We start from the raw sequence: 22,641 nt of genomic DNA on the forward strand, positions 1-22,641 counted from the left end.
CCTGCGCGCGCGTACACACACACACACACACACTCTCTCTCTCTCTCTCTCTCTCTCTCTACTCCATCAAAGGCTAACTATGACTTTAATGGAAGCCAAGGGAATCTTGTAGTCACTTGTGTCCTATTCCACTATTGACATGCTAACTGTTCCTGGATTGTGCCTGTTATTTTTGTATTTTATTTCATGTATATGTAGTCAGATTTTAATGTGCCCTAGAACTGTTTGCTCCAAATAGTTACAAGTAATGAACATTTTAAAAAAATACACACCTATTAATAGCATTTAAAGATAATTTTGAAGTTTTACAAATATTAAGCAACTTGCTGTTGAGCCATTTTAGCATTTAGCTGTCCCAATAAATCTTTTTCCTGAAACCATAAGCACTAGAAGCATTCCTTATTTTAAAACCAAAAGCTGAGTCACCATTCTTAGAATCATAAGTAGCAAAAATGTGATTCTAGTTAGTGACTCTCTAATTTCCTCAAGGATTACTTGAGTAAAACATCCATTAAAATATGTTTAGCTGCAAATGTAACTTGCAAATTTTAGTTATAAAAATAGATCTGACCAAAGATACAGAAATAGTCTGGGTGGTGTTGTTTTTTAAACTGAAGATGGTTAGTTGCTTTGTATGTGTCAGTTGTTTCAGTGGAACTAAAGGTTCAGAAATCTTTTTAGTCAGCCATTAGTTAAATGATGATGCAGAAAGAAGTGTAAAATCTCAAGTGAACCATTCTTGTGAGGGTGTCATTATTTACAGTCTTGGATGGGAAGACCACAGCTTTCTGGAATGGATTTTTCTGTGCAAATGTGCTACGTGAGCTATAGTCGGTTGTCGATTCTTTTTTTAGTGTTGCAATACTTGTGCAAAATAACAGATTTATTATGCAGCTGGAATTCCTCCCCTGTGATTAATATAAAAGAGATCATTTGCTACAGGAAACTTTATAACCCCTTCACCTTCATTTCACATGTTTATTAGGGACTGGCTTTACTTATGATCTATGGTCTGCTGCTGTAAAACTTTGTCGTATGGTTATTTCTGATATAATATTGCCTCATCTTAGTGCCAAACTCCATTGAAGAGTATCATAAATGAATTGTGTAGGATATGTGCCATTCTGCTAAACACCAGTTTACTGATCTCTCTCTCTCTCTCTCTCTCTCTCTCTCTCTCACACACACACACACACACGGCTATATAAAGGGGAAAGTCCTGTTCTGCCAAGCATCTTCTTGTCTTGGAAATTATTACCCTTGCCGACTTAGTGGAAGATGATCAATATATTTACATTATCCAAATAAAATAAGGGTGGGGAATAGACAGAATGTCTTGGGGGGAAATGGACAGAATATGCAAAGCAGTTCAGCAGTACAATTGCTTTTAAAATAAAGTAATTTATATCATTGTCCCTTTTTGTTACTAAAGGAGCTAAAGTAAGTGACTGGCTGGTATACCAGTACAGTGTATCTATACAGTACATTCCTGCTTGAAGCCAGTTCCCTGTAAACACATATATACATTCCTGCATCTGTTGTGAGGCAGGCGGGCGGGAGGCGAAAGTCTGATTCTTTTTTTAAAAAAAATGTTGCAATACTTGTGCAAAATAGCAGATTTATTATGCTGCTGGAATTCCTTGCCTGTGGTTAATATAAAAGAGATCTCTTTTGCCTTCATTTCACATGTTTATGTGGGGGAATTATTCATATGTCATGTCTTTGTGTCTGCTTGATCCTTTAATGCGTTCTTCTGCCTGCTTCCAGCCCTCTTCAAGACGACTGGGCTTGTCTTGTGCGAACTGTCACACCACAACCACCACCCTCTGGCGCAGAAATGCTGAAGGAGAGCCTGTGTGCAATGCTTGTGGCCTTTACATGAAACTTCACGGGGTAAGCAAGCAGCTACTTTAGGATTATCAGAAACTATTTCAGTCCTTGCTGGTGGATGCAGGCACTCCATCCTGCAGCCATTCCTCTGATGGAATGTGCATTACATTTCACAAGAGGTCCATGTCCAACTCTGCTAGAAAGGCTGGGGGTGAGAGAAGAAGGGAAACTTATTTTTGCACATATATGCAGTTGTATCCTCCCTGCTACAAAACCATATGTGAGAATCACACCAGAGAAATCTGTGGCATTGCACAGTCACCTTCCAAGTGAACCCTTTATTTAATGCTCCAATAAAGAAGACTTGAAACAAAATATAATTGATTTATGCTGATAGTGGCAGCTATTATGCACTGTAAATTGTTGGGGGTGGGAAGGAACAGGTCTGGATGATGAAAAACTGGAACATTCTAACTCTAGAAAAGTTACCCCACCAAGTGCACATACAAAAGAAAGAGCAAAAATATAGCACTTTGCCAAAAGTTGGGTGGTTCTTCCTTTTGTCATACACTAGAGTGGCACAGTTTTTGCCCTCCAGCTCTTGTTGGACTACAGCTGCTATCATCCCCAGCCACAGTGGCCAAACGTTAGGGATGATGGAAGTTGTAATCCAGCATTTGCAGGAGGGCCAAAATTGTACAGCCCTGTCTTACACAGACAAGAGTGGCTCACTAGCTTGTGCACCAGAATAATAGGTATTAGCTAAGATTGTGCTCCTGCTTCTACTCCTGCACTTATGGAGCTTCCCAAGATTAAAGATGTTGTTGTCATTAACCATCTATTAAATAGGGATGTGCAGGCCGTTCCAAACTGGAAATGGGCTGTTTCGAGCTCAAAACAGAACAATCTTTAAATGAAGGGCCTGTTCTGAGCTCAGAATGAAACGACTCTGTTCTGAGTTGGAATGTTTTGAGTGTTCCGCGTGCCATTTTGGAGGTCTGTTTTTCTGAGCACTGAGCTCCAAATGGAACACAAATCCCATTCTGTGCACATTCCTACTGTTATTTCCTCAAAGCGGAAGTGATTTCTGGATTTAAGGTACTTCCAGATGGAATGTGTAGTCTGGGATTGCCATGCTTTGTTCATTCACTCTTTGGGGGTGGTGATGGTGTGTTTCACACAATGTAGTCATCCATCTGTTGTTGGCCTGTACTATCCCCATGCTTAAAATCGTCTCATTGATTAATATCATTTTTCTGATCTTTTTGAAACAATGGTAGAGTTGCACAATGACATGTGGGCTGCTTGTAATGCTACCGTTTCATCTTTTATATGAAAATTATAGGCTTTTTGGATAGCACCTAAAATGTGCTCCAAAACATGGCGGTGTGGAACATAGGAAGCTGCCATATACTGAGTCAGACCATTGGTCTGTCTAGCTCAGTATTGTCTTCACAGACTGGCAATGGCTTCTCCCACTAACTTGGCAAAGAGGCACCTTTTAACGTGGTGATTCTCTTTATTTAGCAGGGAAAGAGTGACTGGCCCTATCCACCCCCAGCACAGTATGTCCAGTGACTGTTGCTTATGTTTTTTTTTTAGATTGTGAGCCCTTTGGGGACAGGGATCCATCTTATTTATTTATTATTTCTCTGTGTAAACCCCCCTGAGCCATTTTTGGAAGGGCAGTATAGAAATCAAATAAATAAATAAATAAAATAAAATAAGGTTGCAAGCAGGAGTCTTCTCCAGCCCTATCTTGGAGAAGCCAGAGTGAGAACTTGAAACCTCCTGCTCCTCCCAGAGCTGCTCCATCCCCTAAGGGGAATATCTTACAGTGCTCACACTTCTAGTCTCCCATTCATATACAACTAGGGCAGACCCTGCTTAGCTAAGGGGACAAGTCATGCTTGCTACCAGAAGACCAGTGCCCTGTGGGATTAGTGATGCAGTTCCACCTGCAACTCAAGCAGAAGAGCAACACTTGGGTGGTGCGACAATGATCACATATGGAAGTGCCCTGAATCCCTGCCCTCTCCAAAATGTAATCAGCATTCTCACATCTGAGAGGAGGAACCACTTGCTAAGCATGCAAAATGTTGGAATAGGGTAGAGTCCTGTGCATCTAGATCCTGTGCATGTACGTTTCTTGATTCACTTCAACAGACGGTGCAGACCTGCATGTTCAAAGGGTTCAATGTTCATTGCAGGATCAAAGGTCAATATTTGCTGCTTTAGTTTCTGGAATCATAGTGTAATCTAATCCTATCGTCTCTGTTCTGTGTACCCAAGAGGTATAGGATTGGGACAAAGGAATATGTGACATTTTGTCTGGCTACTAGCTCCATAATGAATAAACCTAATGCTTTATAGTTGCTGCTTGTGGCATATTTTGTTTCAGTCACAATCACTTAATGTCTTAAAGTTCTGATATTAACCAATTCTGATATTTGTGCTGTTAGGTGCCTCGACCCCTTGCAATGAAAAAAGAGGGAATTCAAACCAGGAAACGAAAACCAAAGAACATAGCAAAGACAAAATCATGCTCTGGTAAATATAACCAAAGGGTTTGTGAAGGGATCAAAATTTGGCCGTATGGAGCACATGCCATTCTTAACTTGCCTTGCTACTGTTGCAGGTAATAATAATAATAATGCAGTTCCTATGACTCCAACTTCCACATCTTCTACAAACTCGGATGACGGTAGCAAAACTGCTTCCCCTAGCACACAAACCACAGCCTCAGGGGTAAGTGATTTTTTTTTTAAAGCTGTCTATGGTTGTAAGCAAGTGGATTGTCATAGTCTACATTATCTCCAGATTTATCTTATCTGGCAGAACAGTAATCTAAATAAACTTTTCAGTTAGCTGATACTGGAGTGGCAGTTTCTGAGGAAATTGCCTATAAACGCAAACACGAAGTAAAAACTAAAGTACTTCACGGACTTCTTTATTTAGTTGTGCACACGTGGGAAGGAGGAGAAAGAGATATCATTTATGCTGAATTATATATTGTATTCCACTACAGTAATCCCTTGCCTGTCACAGTTTTCCCAATTGCAGATTTGAGTATCAGCAACTGGGAAATTGTGACCACCCTTGCCAACCGTGACCTGAGTATCCACGGTTTGATTTTTTAAAAAATCTGGGTTTGGGGGGGGTCATTTCTGGGGGCCTGGGAGGTCATTTCTGGGGGTCAGAGGGAGATTCTTTCAATTTTTTTACCTTGCTTTCGGTCACTTCGTGATTGTGATTCCCCTAACCTTCTGTTTGCCCTTGAAACCAATGGCTCATCGACTGCGAATCCGCCAACCTCAAGGGTTTCCAGGAACCGAACCCTCACTGTTGGTGAGGGATGACTGCATACAAAAAACATTGGCCCTGATACTGGTAGGACAATGGTGATCCAAATTGTGAAACAGACTTCTGGGTGCAGATTTTGTACAGACACACACATGTTCTGCAGTGCAAAATCCCCAATCTGTCAGTCATGTCATGTGGGAGGAGCAATACACAGGTGCACACGCACTCATAGCAGCAGGGCAGCTATCCTCATGGAACCCTGTCCTACTATTCCCTCTCTTTGTTAGGAGGAGTCCATTCTACAAAATCCTTGCCCCTCTACCAATGTATTTTGATAGGAAGTACATTAGAATAGCGGTAGGCAACCTTGGTGCCCCAGCTGTTGTTGAACTACAATTCCCACCATCCCCAGCCAAAACAAACTGATTGGGGATGATGGAATATGTAGTCCAACAACAGCTGAAGTGCCAAAGGTTGCCTACCCCTGGTTTAGAAGAGCACTATTTTTATTTCATTTTTTAAACTTGAAATTCCACACAGATGTGGAATTGCTGGCAGAGTTAATTTACATATTACTGCATCCAATCCAAATTCATAAGATATTGACATGCATTTATGATCTGCTCATGATAGAATATATCTGCTGTCAATAAATTAAATTGGAATTGGTGGTTGATTAATCACCTGCCTTGTAATAGATGAATCAATTATATTAGGGAGTTTTCCATTTTGAGAATGTGATATCTTAGCAGAGGACTACAAGCAAAATTGAGTGATTGTTTACGTGCCGTCAAGTCGGTGTCAACTCTTAGCAACCACATAGGTAATCTCCAGGATGATCCATCTTCAGCTTGGCCTTTAAGGTCTCTCAGTGGTGCATTCATTGCAGTCGTAATTGAGTCCATCCACCTTGCTGCTCTTTCCTTCAACTTTTCCCAGTATTATGGACTTCTCAAGGGAGCTGGGTTTTTGTATAATGTGTCCGAAGTATGATAGTTTGAGCCTGGTCACTTGTGCCTTGAATGAAAATTCTGGATTGAGCGAGCAAGCAAGCAAAACAGACAGAACATGCTTTATTCTCCAAACACACAACATAAGTCATAAATGTCTGAATCAGGGTAGTGTAATATTCTTGTGAACCAACTAAGGAAGCGTCAAGAAAACAAAACAAAAGAATAAGAAAACTGTACATAATGCCCCTAGAGCTTATTCACATTATGACATTCTGTCTCCTCCCCCCCCGCCCACGTCTCCTCCCCCCCTGCCCATTCTGTCTCCCCGCCCCCCCCGCCCACCTAAGAGTGTACATATATCGTAACTAACAATAAAACAAAAACAAACATCTCAGCACAGATGCTCAGATCAACTCAAAGACAGTGCTGTTGTGGACATCTGACTTCCTGGGGTAGAGTCATTAGCAAGTTCTGGCAACGGTCTTTATGTACCACCCTTCCACCTCTAGAGGTCTTGGTTAGTTGGGAAACAAGGATTTCCAGACAGGTTTTCTGTTGGCTAACAGTAGTGGATTTCCAGATAGGTTTTCTGTTGGCTAATAGTAGAGATCTGCAAATCTTGCAAACTTTTATTTGCAGACTCCAGGGCCAGTTTCAGGGCCATACATATCAGATGTTAAGGGATTCAGAGAGGAGCCTCCTCTACATCTTCTCATCATTGATTCTACAAATCAGTCTGAACATCTGAGATAAAATGGCTCCATAATTACAGTGCTGAGAGAGTTCTCCCCTACAACCTTCCCTACTGGTTTCCTACCCTTCTACCCTACAACCTTCTCTACTGATTCCCGAGCCCTCTGACAGTGTGAGTTAATGTGAAGTGCTTGACAATTTCACTAGGTGTTGGATTAAAATGAGTCTTAAGCAAGTCTACCAATTATATATTTTTACAACAAAATTCAATTTGCAATTCAGCAAAGCTTTTATTTCCTGACTTTTCAGGGATTAGTAGACTTGTCATAAGACTGTAAGTAGGAGCTCCAACAGCGCTGAACAATCTTGCCTTTTTCTTATCTTCCTCTGTTATCCCACTGGCATTTTTTTAAAAAGTGTCAATATTTCACAGTACTCCTCCCAAGTTAGCAACTGCTGGCAGGACTGTTCCCAGAAAGGCTGACTTTTTTTCCCTTTCTGCCTTGCCTTTCTTATTTTCCTATAAAATAAAATACAGACACTAGTGATCCAACTTGTTCAGGAACTCATGAATTCAATAGGGTACCCCCGCCATATGTGATATTTTAGCAAAGAAGACTACAAGCAAAGATCCACAGAACATACAGCGTAAAAATAAATAGAAATATTTCCATAGAAATATTTGTTGCACATTAGTGATGGAATGGTTGCTTGCTTGCCCAGAGCTCACAGTTGACAACAGTAGACTGCTGCCTGTATCATCTGCTTCATGATAAGGCTGGATCCAGAAGGTTATATAATATTATAACCCTTTTCATGTGTTAGCCTTACACATTTTTCTAAATGCATGAGGGAGTGGGACCATGTCTGCCAGCCATGCCCTTGACATGCCCACTATATAAGAACAGCCCTGCTGGATCAGGCCCAAGGATGCATCCGACATCCTGTTTCACACAGTGGCCCACCACTGTGTATGTTGTAAGACATACCTGTCCTCCATGAGTTTGTCTAAGCCCTTTTTAAAGCCTCCAAGCTAGTGACATCCCGTGACAGAGAATTCCATAGATAGATTATGCTCTGTGTGAAAAAGTAGTTCCTTTTGTTGGTCCTAAATTTTCTGGCTTTCAATTTCATGGGATGACCCCTGATTCTAGTGTTGTGAGAGATGGAGAAAAATTTCTCTCTGTCCACTCTTTCTACTCCATGAATAATTTTGTTTACCTCTGTTATGTCTCCCTGCAGTCGCCTCTTTTCCAAACTTTTTAGATGCTTTTTAGATGCCCCAGATGCTGTAGCCTTGCCCCATAAGGAAGGTGCTCCAAGACCCTGATCATCTTGGTTGACCTCTTCTGCACCTTTTCCAGTTGCACAATGTCCTCCTTAAGATACAGTGACTGGAATTGTACACAGCACTCCAAATGTGGCTGCACCATAGAGTTCTATAACAGCATTATAATATTGGCATTTTTATTTCCAATCCCCTTCCTAATGATAGCTAGCATGGAATTTGCCCACCTGTCATGCACTGAGTCAACACTTTCAACAAGCTGTCCACCGTGACCCCAAGACATTTCTCCTGGCCAGTCACCTACAGCTCAAACCCCATCAGTCTATATACGAAGTTGGGGTTGTTGTTTTTTTGCCTCAATATGCATCATTTTAGACTTGTTTACAATGAACTGCATTTTGCCATTTTGTTACCCACTCACCCAGTTTGAAGAGATCCTTCTCACAATCTGTTGTGGATTTCACTACCCTAAATAGTTTCTGTCATCTGCAAATTTGGCCAGTTCTCTGCTTATTCCAACTTCTAGATCATTTATGTGCAAGTTAAAAAGCACAATTCCCAGTAAATATCCTTGGGGGATCCCACTTCCCTCCATTGTAAAAACTATCCATTTATTCCTACCCTCTGTTTCCTGTTCTTCAACCAGTCACCAATACACACATGAACCTATCCTCTTATTCCATGACTGCTAAGTTTATTAAAGACCCTTTGGTGGAGAACTTTTTAAAAAGTCTTTTGGGTCCAGGTATACTACGTCAGCTGGATCACCTTTATCCACATGCCTGTTGACATTCTCAAAGAACTCCAATAGGTTAGTGAGGCAAGACTTGCCCTTGTAGAAACCATGCTGGTTCTCCTCCAGCAAAGCCTTTTCTTCTATATACAATGAATATTTCTTAACAATTTTGTCGTTAAGTATGCTTTCCATCAATTTACCTGGCACAGAAGTTAAGCTAACTGGCCTGTAATTTCCTGGATCCTTTTTTGAAAATCAGAGTTACATTAGCTACTTTCCAGTCCTCTTGTACAGAGCCTGATATAGGGATATATTTTTGCTAGGAGACCAGCAATTTCACATTTGCGTTTCTTCAGAACTCTTGGATGGATGGCATCTGGCCCTGGTGATTCATTAACCTTCAGTTTTTCAGGACAGTTTAGAACATCCTCACTCATCACCTCAAATTGACCCAGTTTTTCAGCCTCCAAGCTTGAGAAGCTCCATGCCGGAGCAGGTATATGGTCAGTATCCTCCTCCATGAAGACAGATGCAAACAATTAATTCAGCTTCTCTGCAATCTCCTTATGCTTCTTAATAATCTTTCACATTTTCATCATCTAAGGGTCCAACTGACCCCCTGGCAGGTTTTCTGCTTCTGATATATTTAAATAAGTTTTTGTTATTCCCCTTGACACTCTCTTTTTGCATCCCTTATTGTCTCCTTGCATTTCCTTTGCCAGAGTTTCTGTTCCTTTCTGTTCTCTTTATTTGGGCAGGACTTCCATTTTTCTGAAGGAAGTCATCCTCCCTTTTATAGCTTCCCTGACTCTGTTAGTCACGCTAGCATCCTCCTGCACTTGGTGGTACCTTTCCTCCTCCTTGGTATATATTCCAACTGAGCTCCCATTATTGTGGTTTTGAATAAGTTCCATGCTTTCTGGAGTGATTTGACTCTCCTGACTTTCCCTTTCAGCTTCCTTTTTACCAGTCCCCTCATTTTTGAGAAGTTTGCTCTTCTGAAGTCCAGCACATCTTGGCAGTGTTCCATTTGCATATAAGCTGAATTGGATCACACAATGGTTAATATTTCCCAATGGTTCTACAGCTCTGACATCTTGCACCAGGTCCTGGACACTACTCTGGATTAAGTCCAAGTCTGCCATCTCTGGTTGGTTCCATGACCATCTGTTCTATAGCACAGTCATTTAGCATGTCTAGAAACTTGGCCTCTCTGTCATTACCCACATGTGAATTTGCCCAATCTATGTGAGGGTAATTGAAGTCGCCCTTTATTACAGCTTTGTCTCTCTTTGATGGCTCCCTGATTTGCTTCTCCAACTTCAAGTCACTCTCACCATTTTGATCCATAGGGTGATAGCACGTCCCTAGTAACACATTTCCTTTGAGTCCTTGTGTTCTCACCCATAATGGTTCTGAGGATAGATAGATATGCTTTATTACAGTCATCGACCAACAGTCATTGACCAGATAAACAATCATCATACAGTTTGCTGCAGACAGTAAGAGCCTATATCAAAGTAAGCATCTCATTGCATATCTTACATGCTACAAAGCAAAATCTAGCCACATTTAGAGAAATGAAATCATCACAATCAGACAAAAGGTGCTGCAGATAAAATATATCAGTATGGCCGGGATAATTTACTAAAAAAGGAGAGAGAAAACTATTTTGGATATCCTTACAATGGCACCTGGTGCCACAAGGGCATAGCCAAATGGTATATGGTGTTTTCTTAAAAATTTCCTGTCTAGTACCATGGTAGGAAGTGTGTTAAAGTGCGCAAGGGTCATTGCTCTCCTGAACTTCGATGTCGTTAAATGGTTTAAATAGCCTGCAGGTCTCAGGGGCAGGGGCATATCTAGGGTAGGGCAGGCAGGGAACGTGCCCTGGGTGCCACTTGAAGGGGAGTGCCATTTTTAAAAATTAAAAAATTAAACAAAATGGCCACCGAAAACAAAATGGCCACTGTGCATGCTCAACTGGCCTCTGTGAGGCCCTAAGCCATGCCAGGCTTTGCAGAGGCCATTTGAGCATGCATGGCAGCCATTTTGTTTTCAGCTGCCATTTTTAAATATATATATATTTTAAAATGGCCATCACACATGCTCAAATGGTCCCTGCAAAGCCCTAGAGGCCAGCGAGGGAGGGGGAACCTTTGCAGACCCACCCCACAGCCTTTAGGAAGCCCCTGAAGGGGCTACAGGCATTTTAAAAAATATAATATAATATAAGTCACTGTACACATATTCAGTTTGGCATTATGTACAGAGAATCACGGCTTGTTAATAATGAGCTGAAGCTTATGAGCTAGGATTGTATTCATTTGCTCTTACTTTGCTTCTTGTGATAAGTGAGTTAAATGTGATGTCTTAATAATATGGCTATTAATGGTGAATTTGTCTTTGAATCAGTGTGAAATCCTTAGTATTAAGGCCCACTGGGAGTTTCTTGCTCTCTTTCTCTCATTTAACTGTCTTTCTGAAAGACTAGAATATATTCCAAGCAGTGACACAGTTTACTCTGCATATCCTTTAATTATTTTCAGAGTATCTGGGAAAAGTCAAATTCTCCATTTATTTTTAAAACGTATGTAATAGTGATGCCTCAATGCATAGTACAGAATTAGACAGGCACTTCTGTTTAGTTTTCCAAGTATACCTCCACATAGTATTTGGGTATTTCATGAGCCCCAGCATACTGAAATTTGTAGTTTTCCAGCACTTTTTGGTCTGGCTACATCCACAGCTAAATAGTTTTTGAAATATTAAAAGATTAACGAGCTTGACTTGTATTTTTGAGCTGATATTATGGTAAAGTTATCTGAAAGATGGGTGTCGCATGTTTGGACAAGGGGCGCAATTTCAGTGCTTGCCCTAGGTGCTTTTTCCCCTAGATACGCCTCTGCTCAGGGGGACAGGTTGATTGGACAGAAATACATCTTTTGGAAGACTGGCTAGATCTCATTGCCCTTTAACATCCGATACTCTCTGCTTCAGTGTTCTTTTGGCCCGATCAGGGTCCATCTTAATAAGTTCTTCCTGTGAAAAGCCATAAGAGTATAATTTCTCCTCTAAAGACCTTTTCCTCTTTGAATCAAAGTTATCAACTAAGGTCAGGAAAACTAACCCTACTGAACAGAATAATAGCCAGTATGCGAAGTCAAAGCTCCGTCTCTATTCTAATTACCCCAGCTTCTCAGCGAAGGACTACTTTGGGGACACAATGCAGAACATGTAATACAGATCATAAACATTTAGACTGAACCTGTTCCAAAGGCTGCAGTTGTTATAAGGGTCAAGTTGAGTTCCATATAGGAGTTGTGCCAGAGATTTTGCCAGAAATAGCTTTACTGCAGCTGGGACAAATAAAGCTCTTTTGGAATAATGAAAAGATGTTATAGCAGATGCTGATTTCTGGGCATTTTGAGATAAGTAGTCCAAATGGGCATTCCAGCTGCTGGAAGATTGAAAGACTACTCCCAGATATTTGAATGATTATGTGGAGGACTCCGGTCCTCTATGTTTTCTAGCTTATTGGAGTCTATCCCTTATTTACTATATAGTGCTACTCCACCCCCAATCCTCCCCTGCCTGTCCTCTTTGTAGAGTTTGTACCCAAGAATACAGTATCCCACTGGTTCTCACTGTTCCACCAGGTATCTGTTATGTTTTCATTAGCAACAAAGCACTCTAGTTCGCCATCTTGGCTCGGAGGCATTGATATATAAAAACCAATATGCTGAGTCTCTTACCTGGTGTTGGTGTGTGCTATCTCCCTTGCTGTCATTTTGACCAGCTGTCATGCATGCCCATCTGCTGTATTCCTGGTTCTACTCTCCTAAATAATCCCTTTTCACTCTCATCTAAGGGTCCAACTGCCTCCCTGGCAGATTTTCTGCTTCAGATATATTTAAAGAGATTTTTGTTGTCCCCCTTGACTCTTCTAGCTATATGCTCCTCAAACTCTCTTTTTGCATCCCTTATTGTCTCCTTGCATTTCCTCTGCCAGAGTTTATGTTCCTTTCTGTTCTCATTTGGACAGGACTTCCATTTTCTGAAGGAAGTCTTATTCCCTTTCCCCCCTTCCAGCCCACACCCTCCAGCAGCCACACAACTGTGTTAGTGTGAAAGGGAAGGTCTACATCCTGGGTTACATACAATTCATGTGGAGAATCCTGTGTGCATGCAGCTGTACTTGTGTGCACTCCCTTTCATCCTTAATGCTGAACATGTGGCCACTGGTGGGTGTGGTCAGTGGGTATGTCAGTCTTCTTATTCAGTCTTATTCATTTTCTCTGTAAACCTCTTTGAGAACTTTTCTGTTGAAAAGTGATTTAATAATAATAACGATAATAGCAATGACAATAATAATGGGTATCGTGTGAGTGTCCAGTAGGCACAGCCTTGCTCCCCTCCATGTGGTCAGTGAATGTATGAGCTTAATGTACAAAGAAGGTTCCTGTCTCTTGTCCTCATGTGCTTCCAAGACAGATAAGAATGGTATAATTGATGCATTAAAATGCTATACAACCAAAGCAACGTCATAATATTAACTGAAAACCTTTTGCTAACCTATGCTACACCATTTGCATTCCATGTCAAAGTGTCTGCACTAATCTTTCTCTTCTTCTTCTTCTTCTTCTTCTTCTTCGACAAACAAGATTAAAAATGTGTTGTGGACTGAACATGAAGTGTTAGACACCGTTGCTTTTAGTTTACAGAAATGTTGTGGTTAAACTGGAGAAAACAAATTCCTTTCCTGGTACAAAAATGATTTATTTCGCCTTTCTGGACAATATGCCAAAAACATTCTTAGCAATGTAGAAATGGAATGGAAATGGGATTCCGCAGAATTGAAGTAGTCAACAATCCTTTTCTGTCCAAACTGCTTTTAATTCTCTTGCAAAGCTCTGAGGTGTTACACCACAGTCCAATCCTTGTGTATCTCGAAGACAGGGTGTGTGTGTGTTGTGTTGTGTTTATATTTACATTTACATACTGCCCAAAACTCATGTGTCTGGGCAGTTTACAATAAAACACGCTTTAAAACAATTTAAAATGTTAAACTCTGAGTCTAATTAAAAGCCTGGATGCACAAATGGCGTTGGCAGCAAATAAACATGGCCCAGAGGACTACAAGCTTTTGATGCACAAGGAGTGGCTGATGCGGGTGGGGAGGCATTGGTGGTACCAGAAAAGGCTATCCTGGGGTGCAGGGGGGAAAGAGCACTTTTGCAGTAAACTTCATCCCACATGTTAGATTTCTGAAAAAGAAATAGCACATTTCTCTTTAACCATCCCATCTGAAACATAAACTGAGCCTTTAGCAGGGGCATAGGGAGACAGTTGTCTGGGGGCCCAATGCCTTGGGGGGCCCCCCAGAGGCAAGTCACATGACTGACTCCCCTAGCTGTGCACCTGCCTGGGCTTCCTTCAGTTGTATTCATCCTCCGAAATTCGTGTGAGTGTTAAGACTTGGAGCTACCAGAACATTGTGTCTTTCTCTAGTACCATTAAATGACTTGCATCGTCACAATTTACAAACCCTTTAAAAAAATAATTTAGGATGATGTTCTATTGTGGCTAATAGGTGATTATCTCTCTCTCTCTCTCTCTCTCTCTCTCTCTCTCTCTCTCTCTCTCACCCTACCTACCTACCTACCTATATCCTATATAATTATATATATATATATATAATTATTTTACTATGCTTTTGTTACCACTATTCAGCCTCATTTAAGATTTCTTTACTTCATGAGTTGAGCTTCAGTGAGGGGGCGCCCATTTTAAAATCTTGTCTCTGGGCCCACTCCAACCTTGCTACGCCCCTGGTCCTTAGGGACCTGCTCTTTATCTATATTGATGTTCTTATGTCTTGACTAATGATAAAGAATAAAAGTATTGGGTATATAAAAAGTGCCGTTCCATCAAGTAACCACAGTAATGGGGTGTGTGGGTGGTGAGAGACTCCTCTGGGGGACTCTTGAAGAGATCTGCCCACTTTATTTCTCTTTTTCCTTCCTGGGCAGGGATGGCCAGCCGGAGGCTCTAAAGCTGTTGGAAGTACAGCTCCTATCATAACTAGCCATATTGGACAGTAATGAGGGATTATGGGTGTTGTGGTCCAACAACAACTTAAGGGGCTTGGGATGGCCAACTGCTCTAACCACTCAGCCAATGGCACCTGACAGTTCCCTCTTTGTCATTTTTAAATTGCTCCATATTCAGTGGCCTCCAGTTAATGTGATGTGAGATCATTCCGGGATTGTAGCCATGAGCTCCCTTATCGTGAGAACATTTTTATGCACTCCCCCCCATATAAGACTCATTTGTTTAATCTAAAGTGGTGTAAACAAAATACTATTTTTAATTTTCTGAATATTCTCAGATGTTTCTGTACACGGTTGTATGATATATTTTTAAATTCCAATTCAGAATTCAGGCAGGGCAGAGCCTTTTGCAGCTCCAATCTTGATTTCCTCATAATAGCAAGAAATGACTATTCCTAGGTTTTAAAGGACCAACTCCATGTTTTACTTGCTTTAACATTTCCGTTGGTTCTTTTTTTTTCAAATTTGTCTGAGATTTGGCTCTGTGTTAGTCAGTTATCTCTGCTCTTTGCTGTTTCTCAAAGGAGTTGAGCTAATATTATTTAGCAGCCGCCAGAGTACTCTGCAGGCAGTGGCCAATCCAGAAAGCTGTGGGATAAGCCTGAGATGCCCAGTGGGGATTTTGACTGGATTTTTTAGCAACACACATCCCCAGCACTGCAAAATCTTAGTGTACTGTTTGAATGTGTTTCATAGGGTTTTTAAAAAACTGTATTTTAAATATTTTTTAGTTGCCTTTTTTGATCCTATAGTGAAAATGCAGGATAATGGGGCGGGGGCAGAGAGAGAGAGAGAGAGAGAGAGAGAGAGAGAGAGAGAGAAGCCTAATAACCCAGAGATTCCTCCTGTAATTTTGGAGTTGTGACCTGGCAATTGTCTGTGCATAATATCCTGCCTTTCCTCCATACAATCTAAAAGGCACCTAACAAACATTCAACATACAAAATGTTTAAATTTACTGCTTAATTGGGATCTGAGGTGGCAAATGCTATTCCCGCCTGTTCTGCCTTGTGCTTTTCTGCAAATCTGTCCCCTACAAGTCACCGTGAGCAGGGCTGCAGGTGAGAGGGAAGTGAAAAGTGAGGGGGGGAAACTAGGCAGGAAAAGCCACACTGTCCATCTCTTGGATCAATGTGGGATTTTAAATGTTCCGAGCAGGAGTGGCTTGTCCTCAGGAGCCAGGGGAGCACCAAGGAGGCAGCTTGGGTTGCTCCTCTCCCTCCTGCCCTGCCTGAGAGCTGCCCTGCCTGCAAGCTGGCCATGCATCAGATAGAGCTCTGCCTGACAAATGAGCAGCCTGCAGCCCAAGACTCCGATCTTGGGGCGGGATGGGAAAGAGGGGTGGGGGGGGAATAACCCAGGCTGGCTTGTTAGGATGAGCCACTCCTTATTCTGGGGGAATATCTGGTTTGCAACTTAGCACAAATTTGATGTGGTCATACAATTTTAAACATTTTAAACTGCAGTTGAACCTAGTGGATCTCTTCTGTTTTGTCAGCTGGTAAATGTGGCAGGAATGAGCCTAGTTATTTATTTCCAAGAAATAGAAGTGCCAAGGCTCAAGGTTGCCTTGAAGTAAAGCTATCTGACCAGCAACTTCTTTTTTTAAAAAAAAGTCCCGAGTGTGTGGAAGCTGTCAAGGAATAATGAGGGAAATGTTCTCTGCACATGTTCAAGTGCACCTGGTATTATTATTGTTCTCTTGTTCTCAATTCTGGCACTGAAACTAATTTCTGAAGCTAAGCCTTGGTTCACATTAAAGTCCAACTGATCCTTTGCTTGGCAACTTCAAAGGGTATAATGTGAGTCAACTGTAGAAAAAGGACAACAAAGATATTCATTTTGAAGGTGCTATGGTCATTCACAGGATCCAGTGGGCGCACATTTACTGTTGCAGTCTGGCTGTTTTTCCACTCCTGTTTCTTATCTCTTCACACAAGGTCAGCTTCTGGAATTCGCACTGATATTATGTTTTGAAAATCCACCAGAGGTTGTCATGTAGCCCAGACTTGCTGTCTGTCACACACAGCTGCACTCTTAAACTGTGCTCACTACCAGTGATAAAGCCACTCACATGTTTTCCTTCTGCTTTGAAACAGGATCTATAAATAAATAAATAAATAAATAAATAAGAGATCATATTTTAGAAGAGTGGGATTCAAACTGCATATTATAACATGACTCTTAGCAATATGAAAACACTTGTTATAAATAAATGTATTGTGTGGCTCATAGAGCTATATGGCTAGACTGGACCCTAAATTCATCTCTATGGCACCCACTCTCATAACAGAAGTAGTGGCCCCATATATTCCAAGATTCTTCCAAGTGTGTACAACAGGCCAGTCTAAGGAGAAAACAGTTGCTGCTTAGATAAGCACAATCTCTTCCCAGATTCTCCCAAGCTAGTTTATGTATTTAGCTAGGCCAGTTGATAGACTGCACACTTTTTTGCCCTCTCCTAATAACTCCCAAGTATAACAAGTAGCAGCATTGGTCGTATGGGCCCATAAGGCCTTCTTCTCTATTTTGTCCATGGTGTTCATGCAACTATATTCCATTCAGCTTATTTTGAATGCAGTAGCAGAGTTGTGATTTGAGTGCTGAGAAAAATGCAATATTCCTTCAGCACAAGAACTAAGAGAAGACATTTGGGCTCCACGTGACTAATTATCAACAACTGGAAATGCTTGGACAAGAACTACCTTTTGAGCTTTTATTGACTGACAGGCCCTGAATAAAATTAATAAATTGAAATATGGTGGTGATACCTATCCACATGGTTAATGGCCAGCACATCACAGTCTGCATATTCCAGAGAGCCATCTGGTGAGGGGGAGGAAGGGAAGAGGGGTATATACAGTACTGAGCTTTATGCCACTCCTCTGCTGTGGACAGAAAGCTAGGAGTACCTTTTAGTTAGTTTGGTTTATCTTATTTATTTGATGGTGTGTGTGTGTGGGGTGGGGGGGAGAGATTTCTATCCCATCTTTCAACCTCCCAGGGCAGCTAATAATAAGGAACTATATTCTAATTATTTAAAATAAATAATTCACAATAATGGGTATTTTAGTGAGTGATTGCACAATTAGCTTCTCACTTCAAGAATGGTAAAATGCTATTTGAAGTGAACTTGTTCTTCAGTGTTGCTCATACAGTCTTTCCCCATGGGAGGTTTATCACATGCTGTCGTAAATGGTTCCAACCCATTTGGTAATTTTGAGAGATAAATTCAAGAATATTTCAGCTTTCTGTAAAATTGCTTATTTGGCACAGGTTCAGAGTTTATAGTCAGCATTTTGCTTTTGTGTAAAACAAATGAATCAAAAAGCAATATTTTCCACCTAAAATATGGAGGGGTTTTTAGTGGTCACAAGCAGGGGCGTAGCTAGGGGAGAGGGGCCCCATGTTCACCCATCTCCTCATTGGCCCATTAGAGTGAGGGATATAATGGGGAAAAAATTAGGCAGGGTGGAGCTGCAGGGACCTTCAGGGCATACCCCTGATCACAAATGGATCCTAATTGTCACATTCAATGCGTGTTTTTAATTAGGAATCAATTATGTTCACTATTAAACTTTCTGTAGTAAAATGTACTGCAAAATCTACTCTGTGTGTTTATCGAAACACTCAAGGTAAAATGGAATGATGGAAAATCTGCTTCCTTTTTTCATTTTAGTGCATTTTGTAGTTTTTCATTCAAAATAGACATTATGAGAGCTAATAAATGGGTGGTTTGGATGATTTAGGTGTTCACACAGAAATGCTCCTACTGGACTTCTAAGACTGAGTTCTCATGTTACAACAGTCATGGAGGTGCTTCTGCCTCCCATTGCCAGGATAATGTGAAAAGTCACCATTCAGAAGGTGCCCATGCTACAATCTCTTCCCATGCCAGTGTCCCTTCTAGAAACTGGGGTAAAATTGTTGCGCTTAGGCGCTCAATGTAGGTGTTTCCACTATAGTTTGGGACTTGCTATGTTATCCTAGCAAGACAGGAGGGAGCAGCGCTATAGCAGTTCCCATGCTACCAGTGTACAGAGGCGTTCTTACTCTTGGACTTTGGGGCCGAAGTCCAGGGCCTCCTGGGAGCCCCCAAATCCTCTTTAGGTGGTGTGGTCACCCAGCCGAGCATGATGCTGCTTAATTTGCAGGGGAGGGAGGCCCTCCAAAGGCCTTTAGGTTCAGGCTCCAAAATTACCTAAGTGCACTTCTGCCAGTGTAACATGAGAACCCAGGCTCAGGGCCAAACTAGACATGATTGTGGGAGCTATGCTGGTCACTCACGTGTATATAACATGATAGGTCTGATTTTGATCTCACAAGAGGCACCCAGATGAGAATAGCTGAACCCTTTCTCCCTTCACCACAATCTTAGGTGCTTTTCTCCCAGCCAAGCTCACTGTATTATTTAATATATGTTTATGCGCCTTTTAAAAGCAACCTTTTCTGCAATATGGTAAACATAAACAAACACTTCCAGTATTAGAGTTGTTGGGCTGGGGGAACAAGGGGTTCAGGTGATGGGCCACAGGGAGGTAAGATGGCTGAGGGGGAAGGTTTTGCTTGTTTCAACCATTTCTATCTCCCCTACCCAAGGTAGATTGCAATTAAAAAAACAATACAATAACATCAACCATTAAAAAAATCAGTTAAGTAAAAACTGCCAGCACAAACCCCAAGAGACTACTTCATGAGAGCTTCTGTTGCCTTCACCCGCATACTTCTTATGTTGCAAATAGACTGCACCCCCACAACGTTATATGGGAATGGGACCGGTATATGCACAACACCATAACAATTTTCAGCACTAAGCAGGAGGCTGGGCTAGAAGACCTTCCAGGTCCCTTCACACTCTCAAATTCTGTGACTCCCTGGCTGTTGAATCAAGCCTAATTTGGTCCTAATTCAGGGTGGGTGTTCTCTGTTCCCTACCATCATATTCAAATACTGCCTGAAAGCAGCTTAAGATTTTCAGCTGGAATACATCTTCTAAGTTGTCAGTTTTTATAGAGTTTATTTTTGCAAATGTATTGCAATATTAACAGAAGCCAGACTATTTTGCAAAAGGACAAAGTAACAAAAGATGGGGGGGGGGTCATGGACCAGGAAAGAGGGGCAACAGATGCTGTGGGCCAAGGAATCAATTTTACAAAGACTAAAAGATTTCCCGTTGTTGTTAGCAAGCTGTCCATCATGCCTCGCTGATCTGGTGAGACAAATTTGTTGTTGATCAAGACACCTTACTTAATCTCTTTCTCTTTTCTTTGCTGCAGGCAGTCTCTTCTGTGATGTCTGGCCAGGGAGAGAGCCCCAGTCCTGAGACTAGCACACTCAGGTATTCAGGTCAGGAAAGGCTGTATCCAGGAGTCAGCCTGACCTCCACCGCAGAAGTTACAGCCTCTGTGAGACAGGATTCCTCCTGGTGTGCCTTGGCTCTAGCATGAGTTGCTGATGATGGAGCGAGATACTTGCCCTGGGCTGCAACCACCTACATTGTGTTGTGTGTTTTTGTTTTGTGTTTGTTTGTATCAAGCAACCCAAGAAACAATGCTGGTCAGGATATTCCTTACCAGTCATATCTGTGCCTTGATTTTAGAGTTGTTTCCTCCTGGTGGTCTCTGTTTTATTGTCCAGGTCCTCAACTATGCAAGAGAGTCAAGGGAGCATGAACCACTTCTGTTAACTCAATAGCCACAAGAGTGCCCAACTACACTACTGACAAACCACAGAAGTAGATCTTCTTCGCCATAACTACCAGTGCAACCTTGTGCATTTGTGGATTGTGGATTTGTGTTCACTCCCATTTGACCAACATCCAGGATCTGATTGGTGTTGACACTTTTATAGACTAAGAAGGCAAAGCTTTCATGTTAAGGGATAGTGTGACATAGAAGAGCTCAATGAGTGTGCGGCTTGTTCCCATGCATGTGTCTTGAACTTGACAGTTTGATGTGACCTCTCACAGGTCAGTGCTCCAGCTAGCATCTCCTGCTCACAACTTGCCCACATTTCTGAGTAGCTTTTCTGAAACAGACTTCCAACTCGCTCAATGAAGGATATCCCGTTTGGTACACCCTTCTCAAGTTAGAACTGGCTAATTAGAACTTGGCTTAAAATATTTGCAAGGATGCATTATTGTCTTTTAAGAAATACTGTGATGGAGGAGGGGGATGGAGTTTCTATGTTGTGATTGAACTTTATACAGTCAGTCAGAATTTGTAAACAGGGTAGCATTCAGATTTTTTCCCCTTCCATATATACAATAATTTTTTATATAAAAGTGCAATTTGTGTTGCAGCAATCAGTGTTAAATCATAAGCATAAGATTTAACAACAGTTTTTATATGAATGAATGGAATGAATGTAAACATTTTAACTTAATGGTACGTAAATAATTTAAAAGAAAAAAGTTAAAAGTTAGGCATCTTTATAGGTTTTTTTTTATTGCAACAAAAATGTTCTACTTCTGTGTTTCTGATTATTAAAAAGTTTAAAGAACAAATGTTTTCTCAGGAAAAATTGACCCTAACTGTCTATCTGGTCATAAGCTTTTTATATAAAACTACACATTCACCCCCACTATCTTGCCACTGAATAAAGTATGTGCTAGAAAAATATCATTTGTATTGAAACTTTACTACCTAATGGATAAAGATGTAAATACTCCATCAAATACTTAAGCATCTTTAAAAAAAAAAAAAAAGAGAGACGCAATCTGTATAATGTAGCTGACCCATAGCTAGGTTGGTTTACATTTTTTATATTGAAATAAATGGGGTGTCATGTGGAATTTCATCAGAGTTTAAAAATAAAAGAATGATGTGTTTTCTGTACAATGTGGCTTCTCTTTCGTATATTACAAAACAGAGATTATGTTCAAGGTGCAACTACATGCAAGTTTGGAAAGAGGTAAACAAGAAAAACCCTCAAGCTTCTGAAGTCCATAAAATACCAACAATGTATTGCTTTGGTCTCTCATTTATCTACATTCATCCACACCACAGTCTGGTGGTGTTAAAAACAACCAGTCCTGCAGGCTTCATGACAAACTTAACTTTTTTCCTCAGAATTCTGGGAACTTCCCACATTTCTAGTTTTGTTAGCTGAGTTAGCAAGAATTCCTAATGGATGCAGGCCTGCTTGTTCATCTGTTTCACCATTTTCTCTCTTTGATATGTGCTGGATAAATAATATTCAGCCTATTAATGTGGTGGCTGCAATTTTTGTTAGTCCTAAGTAGAAGTTGGGGAAGGGATACATCTTTGGGGAGTTCCTACTTATGTACTTACTCTTACTCACTGGATGTGGGTCTTCCTCTGTGTGTCCTTCAGCATCGCTGTGCTTGGTGACCAAACAGTTGAATTTGAATCTTCAGTGGGATGGCTGATTGATTATTATTAATATATATTAACAAGGAATAATGAAGGAACATGTGCTAAAAGCATGGAATTTTCCCCCCTTTGTCATCCTTTTCTGCTGATGTATGGAAAACAGAATAATGGAAAATAGCTTAAGCCCAGGGTATTTAAGATACCCATTGCGATCATCCAGAGAGGTTTGTCTGCAGTTAGAATGGACCTTCTCTGTTGCTGCCACAAGACTCTGGAATGCACTCCCTGCTGAAATAAGAGCCTCCTCATCTCTGACTTTTAAAGTCTCTAAAGACACACTTATTCACCCACGCTTTTAACAAGACGTCATTTTAAATTGTTTTAAGGTTTA

The 22,641-nt window shown here is 41.1% G+C and overlaps 1 protein-coding gene across 2 annotated transcripts in view; it reads left to right on the forward strand.

Moving 5' to 3' along the window:
* Positions 1–21,755, forward strand: part of GATA6 (GATA binding protein 6) — a 45,216-nt gene extending 23,461 nt beyond the window's left edge. For both annotated transcript variants that reach the window (XM_053248798.1, XM_053248799.1), the window contains exons 4-7: positions 1,768–1,893; positions 4,293–4,380; positions 4,469–4,578; positions 20,193–21,755. In XM_053248798.1, coding sequence (XP_053104773.1) covers positions 1,768–1,893; positions 4,293–4,380; positions 4,469–4,578; positions 20,193–20,363 — 495 coding nt within the window. In that variant the 3' untranslated portion in view covers positions 20,364–21,755. The remainder of the gene's footprint in view (positions 1–1,767; positions 1,894–4,292; positions 4,381–4,468; positions 4,579–20,192) is intronic.
* The last annotated feature ends 886 nt before the right edge of the window (positions 21,756–22,641 follow it).

The sequence above is a fragment of the Hemicordylus capensis genome, chromosome 4 (genome assembly GCF_027244095.1).
Source record: "Hemicordylus capensis ecotype Gifberg chromosome 4, rHemCap1.1.pri, whole genome shotgun sequence".
In the NCBI taxonomy this organism is placed as follows: Eukaryota; Metazoa; Chordata; class Lepidosauria; order Squamata; family Cordylidae; genus Hemicordylus; species Hemicordylus capensis.